General features: G+C 41.7%; 2 protein-coding genes across 2 annotated transcripts; both read right to left on the reverse strand.

Annotated features, from left to right (window-relative positions):
- Positions 1-1,362: 1,362 nt before the first annotated feature.
- Positions 1,363-4,588, reverse strand: LOC148909322 (uncharacterized). The gene is made up of 5 exons (XM_089034083.1): positions 3,933-4,588; positions 3,438-3,580; positions 2,369-2,875; positions 1,817-2,254; positions 1,363-1,650 (listed from the first exon to the last, which is right to left on the reverse strand). The coding sequence occupies exons 1-5, from the start codon at positions 4,345-4,347 to the stop codon at positions 1,363-1,365; spliced, it is 1,791 nt and encodes a 596-aa protein (XP_088890209.1). The 5' UTR covers positions 4,348-4,588.
- On the reverse strand, positions 4,459-9,425 carry LOC116286596 (uncharacterized). The gene is made up of 2 exons (XM_089034084.1): positions 7,844-9,425; positions 4,459-4,559 (listed from the first exon to the last, which is right to left on the reverse strand). The coding sequence occupies exons 1-2, from the start codon at positions 9,423-9,425 to the stop codon at positions 4,459-4,461; spliced, it is 1,683 nt and encodes a 560-aa protein (XP_088890210.1).
- Between the last annotated feature and the right edge of the window lie 397 nt (positions 9,426-9,822).

Consider the following 9,822-nt stretch of genomic DNA (forward strand, 5'->3'; position numbering starts at 1 on the left):
GCCTCAAGTACTTAGTTAAGTCATTCATAAGTACTTACCCAGGTCATCTTAAGAGAGGATGTCAGCAAAAATCGACCATACGCCGGCAACAGCCGAAAAATCGAATTCGCTCATATTTTGGTATTAGGAATACCTTGATGCGATATAAACTGTGGTATACTTCATTTGCCAAAATATCGCTTTATTTCCGAGAAAAACGAGAAAAACGAATTCGTGCATAATTGACTCTCTGAGAGAGTCACAATATACTCCACCTTTGGGGGCCTCGCGAGCCTTTGCAAAAATATCTACAGACTCAATCTTGGGAAATTATTGGGATAGTGTTTTAACATTAAAAAGATGGAATTTCACGGTGTTCGAATAAATTCATAGTGGCGAAAAATATTTATTCACCAGGGTACTTTGACTTCGCGTCAAAAATGAGGAATTTTCAAAAAATGATTTATCCGTGTGCTAAATAAAATAAAACGTTGATATTAAGAAATTGAAAAGCTAAAATAATGTTCTAATCGTGGGTGAAGTCATTTTTGGGGGTTTTTGTTCTGCGATGAGAAATAAAATCTAAAAGTTACAGAAATTTTGAAGAGCTCAGACGGTCGGCCAAATCAAAGCGATTGACAAATTTGCATAACTTTTTGGATTTTTAAATCTTAATTTGGCTAAGTATCATAAAAACATCATCAGCATACAAGTTCAATGTAATATAATGACAAATACCGCAAGAATTTCGTTTCTACATTTGATTTTACCTAGAATTTAACGACAATTTATGCCCGGGAACTTCTGTTTACAATCATTTAGTGACTGAGCGGCAGGGCTGAAATGTGTAACGCGACAGATTTAGTTTTTGCAATTTAAAAATAAAGTCTTTTTCTTTTCAATTTCAGAGAAATAAAAGTATTTATTTGTTTGTTTGTCTCTTTAATTTTTCAAGAGAAATCGAAAATCGACTTTTTTCGAGTGAGAATCTGAATGAGAGATCGAAGGCAATCAAACCGTTTAAATCGGATTCAACCGGCTTGTGATCATAATCCTAAACGCATAGTCCCAGTCCTAGATCTGAGACAAGTTCCGAGTTGAATAATTCTTCACAACAGACTTTAACCGTTGTTTTATCAATCGGAAAAAATTGACGTTTGCAGCAATTTTGTCACTATCATCTGCCTATATTTTTTCAAGCAATACTCTTATCGAGTATACTAGAAAAAACTTGATTTATCATTATTTTAGTTAAAGTCTCTACATATTGCTGTATTTGTATATATAAATACAGCAATCACAGAAATCTGATTCAACCAGGCATATCATAGTTAAGTATACGACAATTAAGTAAAATTTTTATTTTTCAAATTTTTCGATATTTCATGTTTTGCGGTATCCTGGTTGATGGTTCGAAGAAGATGAGCTTTCCACGCATCGATATTTTGAGCGGATTGATCTATGGTATACTCCATCTCTTTCTTCTAATGAGCAGTCAACGCCTTTAATGGCTGAACGTATTTCTTCAAGAGCACTAGGGAAGATGCTGCATCTATCACATTTTAGATTATGTTCGTGATTACAACACTTTTCGAAGCAGGGGTCGTCAGGGGAACTGAGAGCGAACACTCTGCAGTGATCGGCAACCACCGAGTTTTTTGAAACATGCACCTAAAATAAAATAAAAAGATAGTCGTCAGGAGGAGGAAAATGCATTAACTTCTTGTCTTTCTTTTTTCATTTTTTGTTTGTTTGTTTGTTTGTTTTTGTCTTGTCAGTTTTCTTGTGTTTGTTGTGGTGTTAGCTTTAATACTTGAGTTTTAAAATTCAGTTTTACCTTATAATCGCTTTTAAGGTATCGTTTCGCTTGTTTTAGCTTTTCATTAGTCATGTTCGCCCACGTTAGTCCCTTTCCATAACTATCCCCAAGTGTCTCCACCACGTCTTCTAGATCATCAAAGGACTGGGCTCCATTTGCTGAAAAATAGTCCAGCCCTTGAAGGGATTTGCGGACGGACGCAGAGCAGGCACTGAGGATCCTGAGCAATGTGCTACGGCTTACTGGGTCAAAACCTGTTTCCGAGCAGTAACTTTGGTATTGACGTATTATTTGTTCCGGTATGAGAGTTCGAACCACATTTGGAACTTTTAGCTCACAGCCTGATGACAACTTGAGTACTCTTTCTCCGAAAGGTAAATCTTGAACTATGTGAGAGCTCGTAATGAATGTCAAAAAGTGCTCTAGTTTCTCGGGTTTTATATACATGCGCGTATTCTTTACGGGCGAGAGAACAGAACCTCAACCATGAAGTAAACGATGATGCCGCACTATTTTAAGGCGGTACATCGATATGTCGGGTATCCATCTCTTTAAATCATTGAAGCTTACTTTATCTGCCATAAGGGAGAGGATCTGTCTTCTAGTGCTCCAATGATTGGCATTATTGTAACATTCACAAAGGGCTTCCATCAATGAAAAATCAAAAGTAGTATCGCCATGTTTAAGATTGAATTTTGCTAAAGAATCAAAGATCTTGTCGGACTGCCCAGGAGCAACTTCCTCTAAGCATGAAGCAACCACTTGTTTTCCTTTTCTTTTGTAATAACGTCTCGAGCGTTCAGATGCCTCGTCCCATGGGGTTGCTAGCACAAAGCGGACAGGACTAACATCTCTTGATGCTAAATAAGCATTGAGTTTTTCTCTTGGTGACAAATCGAAAAGAAAAGAACCGTCAACAGTTACACTAGAAATGTCCTCTTCGTGATATTGACTCACTGGCGTATTCGTCCACGTAGAAGACATTGAAATATTTGTTGGACTTAAAGGTAATGGCTGTTTAAAGAACACCTCCTCTTCTTTTTCTTCTTCTTCGTTTTGCTCTTTACTCCTCTTTTCCTAAAACCGGGAAAAGAAATATAAATCTTTATATTTTTTAAGTGGGTGTATGAATAAATTGGAATAAGGGTGCATGGAATGTGATAAATTCAGGTCCACCCCCCACTCAGCTTCTTCTATTTTTTTAAAAAAAGGTACAAGGCAAAGTTGAGTATATTAGGCGAGTATATTATGGTCTTCCGGAAAAAAAGTTGTTTTGTCTCCCACCTTCCCCCCCCTCCCCCCCTCCCCCCCTCTCCCCTTCCCATATTTCTAAGCTGTGGGCCTTGCTGCGTTCCTTGATGCGGGTCTGAGATAGACGGTTGGATGGAGGGATGGATGTATGGAGCATTGGCTGAAATGGATGGATAGACTGGAATGTGATGAAGGGAATGGAATAGATGGGATATAGAAGAATGGATGGAATATAAAAGGAATATAGAAGATATAGAAGAATGGATGGAATGAGATTGGATAGATGGATGGTTGGTTGGTTGGTTGGATATACAATAGATGGAATGAGAAGGATGGATTGGATTATTTTAGCACCTTTTTAAATAAAGGCTTAGATTGGCAGACCTACCTCTATTCTCAAATGCTTTAGTTTTTCGAGTGTCTCTGTTTCCGCGTCAATGCATTCCTCATCTACAAACGAACTTCTAGATTTCTGTGTGTCAATATTACTGACCATCTCTCTTATTTTTTTCCTGCAACTCACGCAGATACCTGCCAAACAATGCACACTACGACTTAAAATACTACTTCCAGGGCCGTAACCAGAACTTTGACAGGGAGGGTGCATGAAAATCGGACCATTGATCGTTTCTTTTAAGAAAGCAGAACAAAAATAAATAATAATAAAAAAAATAATAATAAAAAGGTAACCAGAAGAAAGCAGAACCACACACACACACAAAAAAAGGAGATGGATGAGCGGACCTTAACCTTTTATTTGGGGGGGGGGGGGGGGGTGCACGTGCACCCTGCACCCCCCCCCCTCCTAGTTACGGCCCTGCTAACGGGACTGATATAGAAACATGCGTTTTGAGAAGAAATCATAAGCATGCAAAAACGTTACCTGCTCCAGATGGAATAAAAGTTCCTGTTTTCTTGAATATCAATTCCGACTCGTCTTTTCCAATGCCCTTGTCGCTCTTTGGCCACTTCGATTTTGATTGGCCATGATTTGAGATCGATGCGGGAACTCTACATCTAGTACTAGAGCCCCTTGTCCACCCTAGTCCAAGTATTGAGCGATGATGGGGACATATCGTCCAATCATTTATTTCTTTTGGTCGTCTGAACTGTCCTGCACGACCAAGAATCAAATCGAATTCACTTTCAAATCCAGAGAAACCAAACAAAGTCTTGTGTCGAGCTATATCCTTAGTGCATGAAAGCAAGGGAACAACGAGAGCATCTTGCGTCCTATCTTTTCTGCTATAACCACATAATCCACCAATAATCGATTTAAAGGAGCAACAAACTTCCATGGAAATAAAGTTAGCAAATCATAACGTGGATAAAAGCGTTAATGACTGAAGAATGGATGTTGTTTGCGGCATTATACAAAAGAATTGCGGCAATTTAATTTCATGTGTCAGTCATCTATCAAAGTCTCCCCTGAAGTTAGTTTTTGTATTGTAATCAATTTCCCACTCGAAAAAAGTCATTGAAACGGGGGTTGAATCATTTTTCGATTTCTCTTGAAAAATTAAAGAGACAAACAAACAAATAAATACTTTTATTTCTCTGAAATTGAAAAGAAAAAGACTATTTTTAAATTGCAAAAACTAAATCTGTCGCGTTACACATTTCAGCCCTGCCGCTCAGTCACTAAATGATTGTAAACAGAAGTTCCCGGGCATAAATTGTCGTTAAATTCTAGGTAAAATCAAATGTAAAAACGAAATTCTTGCGGTATTTGTCATTATATTACATTGAACTTGTATGCTGATGATGTTTTTATGATACTTAGCCAAATTAAGATTTAAAAATCCAAAAAGTTATGCAAATTTGTCAATCGCTTTGATTTGGCCGACCGTCTGAGCTCTTCAAAATTTCTGTAACTTTTAGATTTTATTTCTCATCGCAGAACAAAAACCCCCAAAAATGACTTCACCCACGATTAGAACATTATTTTAGCTTTTCAATTTCTTAATATCAACGTTTTATTTTATTTAGCACACGGATAAATCATTTTTTGAAAATTCCTCATTTTTGACGCGAAGTCAAAGTACCCTGGTGAATAAATATTTTTCGCCACTATGAATTTATTCGAACACCGTGAAATTCCATCTTTTTAATGTTAAAACACTATCCCAAATAATTTCCCAAGATTGAGTCTGTAGATATTTTTGCAAAGGCGCGCGAGGCCCCCAAAGGTGGAGTATATTGTGACTCTCTCAGAGAGTCAATTATGCACGAGTTCGTTTTTCTCGTTTTTCTCGGAAATAAAGCGATATTTTGGCAAATGAAGTATACCACAGTTTATATCGCATCAAGGTATTCCTAATACCAAAATATGAGCGAATTCGATTTTTCGGCTGTTGCCGGCAAAATTTGATTTTGGTCGATTTTTGCTGACATCCTCTCTTAAGTACTTATCAAGTCCTTACCCAAGTCATCCATAAGTTACTTATCAAGTCCTTCAAGTCCTTAGTATAAATGAGTGAATCGAAGGTAGAGCAGCCCCAAGAGGAGCAAAAGATTACCAAGGCTAAATCTCCAGGCAGAGTTGCCGCGGGGAAGAAGCTCACGGAGATGAACAGGAAGAACAAAGCAAAGAAGGAGGAAAAGGTGGAGGAAAGAGAAGACGAATCCTTTATCAATCCTGGGTACGTCATCGGTGCGTTGGGAGTTGCTATAGCAGCAGGCAGCCTCTACTTACAATGGCGGGCTACGAAGCCAAAAGTAGAACACGTGCATGTGACGCAGGAGCCCCCTAAGAGAAGCAAAATACCCGTAATGGAATAACCTTCTCGCTCTGTAATATAATGTCAACCGCGTTATTGAAAACTGTTGAAGAGGCTGCTATCATTACTTCTATTGTTGCGGGTATTGGTTGGGTAGGTAAGAAAGTGCTCAAAGAAGACTTTACTGAAGACCCAAGTAAGAGCTTCGCTAACTTTGCTAAGATGACCGCTGCCGTAGGCGAGGCTATCATGGTAAAGGATTACTTTATGCGCAAGCACACCCCGACTTTAGAATGAGAAAGCCTCAGTTTAAGAATTACTACCAGCCTTCTAAGAAACAAAAAGATAGCGAGTTGGTCTTCGTAGGAGTTGCAGGACTGGTAGGAGGCGTAGCTTTGGCGTACTTAGTCTAATTCAGCAAGCAAAGGAAACTGTGTTTCCTGAAATATATGATCGTCTTTTTGGAAAGCGATAAAAATAACTTTACCACTTATTTGAATCCCCCCATCAAAGCCCATAAGGTTCGGCTCATAAGTTGCTCGTTGTACAATTCTTGGTATAATTTAATTGGGGCCCTGGTTACCGTACTTAAGACGCCTGGCAAATATCAAGGTGAAATGCTACCCGATGGACATTACACGCCAATCACCCTTGCTAAGGAGCTCGCCAAGCGCGGTTATACTCTCACCACGGGATTACCACACGAAATGACCCTCGAAACATAATATGCCAAACTATTCAGTACCTTTTGGAAAGTTTGGCCCATTGGGATCTTTATTATGTGCCTCGGGCAAGACAATTACCGACACGGTCACACCCGTGAAATGGAAAGTCGCATCCTCTTATGAAGTCTATTGCGACTTGGTCAATAGTTACAGCAATGGAGAAAAGTCTTCTCTTATGCCCAAGTTTCTGCCCAAAGGTAATCCATTTGGCCTGGTAGAATACACTCCCATTTCTTTGGAGTATGACTTGTCTAATTTGGTAGAAAGCATAAACATCACCATTAAAGTGGACGGAAAGACGGTGGATTTTAACGGACGTAAGATCAATCTTGTTTTGGAATTCATATAATGGGCCGCGTAGAGGACAAACTTAAAAGGATTTACTATGGACCCGAAGGCTATTGGAGAGGAGCGTCGGCCATCAAGAAACTCGCGACCGCGGCCAGGGTATCAGAAGAAACGGCTAAGAATTGGTTAAAAAAACAAACCCTCTGGCAGGTCTATCTTCCCGTGCCCAAGTACATTCCCAGGCCCAGCTTTACCGTAAATGCCCCCAACGAAGTTCATCAGGCAGATTTGCTTTTCTTACCGCACGACAAGGTGAGAAGAAAGACCTATAGATACGCTTTGACCGTAGTCGATATCGCAAGCAGATATAAGGACGCCGAACCCATAACCAGCAAGGATTCTGGAGAAGTCGCAGAAGCCCTAGGTAGGATTTATAAGCGCGTCTTGAAATGGCCCAAGCTGCTGCAAGTGGATGCGGGGACAGAGTTCATGGGCGTGGTTACTAAGACCCTGAAAGACCACGACACCAAGATTAGGAGAGCTGAAGCTGAGTACCACAGGGGTCAGAGCATCGTCGAAAGATTCAATAAGACCTTGGCCGAGCGTCTCTTTGGATACCATTGGAAAGAGCTGGAAGATCCCTCCAAACGCAACAGGGAATGGACTCAGAGGCTCCCCCAGGTCGTCGCGGCTTTGAACAACGAGGCGGCCAGGGCTACGGGAATGAAACCCAAGGATGCCATAAAAAAGAAACACTGTGGAGCACAAGTCCTACGTCAGAAGTTCGAGGGTGGTCTTCCCCCAGGAAAAGAGATTAGGCGACGTCACGGTTCGATATCTCTATGAACCGGGCGAATTAGAAGGAGGATCCAAAAGAGCTACGGATCCTAATTGGTCTTTGGAAACTTACCAGATCCGAAGTGCGATAGCTAAGAAGGGCCAGCCCATCTTATATTATCTTCATGATGGTCCCACACGTGGGTTCGTCAAAGAAGAACTGCTTATCGTATGATGTCCGAATGCTATCGTATGGATGCCATCGTCGCACATCCATCTCTTACCATCAAATGCTGACAGGGACACCTCCTGCGTAAGGTTGTGTATTTGATGTCCGTAGCTGCGCAGGCTGTTCATAGAATGTTTCGTCTCCTTGCGTGTGCGTAGCACCTTTAAGTAAGATTCGTGGGTGATTTCTTTCTTCACCACGTACTTTTTTACGCCTTTGGCTTTCTTATCTGCACCGTCGGTTTTGAGTACGCTGTACATTTTGGGTTTGAGCCCTACGAACTCTATTATGGGCTTGCCTGACATTTCGTCCTTCATCTTTCCTATTACCTTCTTATTCTTGTTTGAGAAGAGTGGGTGCTCCTTTGGGTAACCGGACGTGTCGTACTCGTCGAGGTCTTCGGCGTAGTCCTGGTAAATGTCGGGGGTTTCTATTTCCATTATGAGGGAGTCGGTATCGGTGTATAAGAGTCGGCAGCGGTCGCCGTACTTTGGCTTTAGCTTGTCATAGTAAAACTCGTACATGAGCAACTTCGACAGGTCGAGCACAGTTAAGCCTGTGTAGACGGGCTTGTTTAGAAAGAGGTTGGCCTTTTTCATGTGAATTACGTAGAAGTTGAGCATTTCTACGTAGCGCACGAAGCCTGGTTGGGATACGTACTTCTCCGCTTCTTCCATCGTGCTAACTATCTTTACGCTTACCCGCTTGCGTATGTTTTCCATCGTCTTACCAAACACAGAGTTGTTCATTAACTTAAAGAGGTTCTTTTCGAAGTCGTTCTTAGCCGCTGTTCTTTTCTGGGTATTAAAGTCAATGCAAGGCTGCATCCAGGGCTCTTGGGTGAATTTGAGGACGCGGTGTATCTTTTTAACAATGAGTCCGTGTCGCACGTAAAACTGAAGGTTGCGGTAGTGAACCACGTATTTATGCTTGTCCATTAAGTTTGGGGTAAGCTTGCGGTACGGCTTGTAAGAGGGGCAAAGGCTTTTCTGTAGTGGCGAGAGTTGCGAGAATGGTATCTCCATTGCTTCTGGGGCTAGCGGGTAGTCATCGTGAAGTGGGTGTAAGTGAGTTGGGTATTCCAAGTCGACTTCAAGAATGTAGCCTTTGTCTGCGTCCTTTTCTACATTTAGGTAGAAGTCTAAGGGTCTGTCTTCGTCCCATTCGAAGTCTCGCATGGGAAGGTATTGCGACATTGCCCAACCGTAAAGATTGTTTGCGTCGAGGTAAGAAATGTAAGTCGTGGGCTTGTAACGTCGGCTGGGTCCGCAGACGCCGCCGCGAATGCCGTCCTCCATAAAGCGGTACATGTCGTATTCTGTTAGGAGGTCTAGCTGTGCATTCGTCTTCTTTAACAATGCGCTCCAGGAGAGTCCGGGGGCGGTGTAGAAGTTTGCGAGGTCCAATCCGTAGTATTCCATAGCCATTTTACGGAAGCTTTGGAAAACGTCTCCCAGCAGTACGACGTCAGAGCGAAGGTAAATGTCGTGGTACTCACCCATGTTCTCACAGGAATGCTTTTCCCATACGTCTAGCGCGTGCTGGTATTCTTCATCCTTTATCCCGGTTTCCGTTAAGGTACTGTAAAACTTGTCTTTGCTGGGTAAACCCTCTTCAAAGCGCTCCCAGGAGTCCATGTACTCGTATGGGTACACTCCTTTCCTTTCCGCGCCGTATTGACTGGAAATGGGGAAGTCGGTGTTGTATTTCACGAGGTTGGCTAACGAGTCCGCCATGAATTGTTGTGAGTCTAAGAACTTCAGCTTGCCTACGGTTACGGACATGTAGCGCTCTTTATTGTTTGGTATGCATTTGACGTCCGTACCGTCTGTACCCTGCAAGAGAAGGTGGGAATCGTACCCGCGAAGGTTGTGAAAGAACACGGGAATCTCCATGGTTGGGTCTATGTTTGATTTGCATTTCCAGTGCGCGGCTCCAATGTAGGCACCCGTCAAAGAACAATAATCTATTACTTTGTCCACATAGAAGTCTTCTACAAACCGCTTGTGGCAGTGAATGCAGTGCGTGGATGGC

Source organism: Actinia tenebrosa, unplaced genomic scaffold (assembly GCF_029948245.1).
Source record: "Actinia tenebrosa isolate PJP-AT-01 unplaced genomic scaffold, QUT_ActTen_1.0 PGA_scaffold2__45_contigs__length_23673736, whole genome shotgun sequence".
NCBI classification, from domain to species: domain Eukaryota; kingdom Metazoa; phylum Cnidaria; class Anthozoa; order Actiniaria; family Actiniidae; genus Actinia; species Actinia tenebrosa.

What these genes read in the sequence shown, in the direction of transcription:
- LOC148909322 (XM_089034083.1), bottom strand. Translation starts at nt 4,347, where the DNA reads ATGGAAGTTTGTTGCTCCTTTAAATCGATTATTGGTGGATTATGTGGT. An exon ending in TTTTATTCCATCTGGAGCAG is followed by an intron (nt 3,581 to 3,932) that starts GTAACGTTTTTG and finishes ATTGTTTGGCAG; the next exon opens with GTATCTGCGTGAGTTGCAGG. An exon ending in TAAAGCATTTGAGAATAGAG is followed by an intron (nt 2,876 to 3,437) that starts GTAGGTCTGCCA and finishes TCCCGGTTTTAG; the next exon opens with GAAAAGAGGAGTAAAGAGCA.
- LOC116286596 (XM_089034084.1), bottom strand. Translation starts at nt 9,425, where the DNA reads ATGGACTCCTGGGAGCGCTTTGAAGAGGGTTTACCCAGCAAAGACAAG. An exon ending in GTCCCTGTCAGCATTTGATG is followed by an intron (nt 4,560 to 7,843) that starts GTAAGAGATGGA and finishes TAATTTTTCAAG; the next exon opens with AGAAATCGAAAAATGATTCA.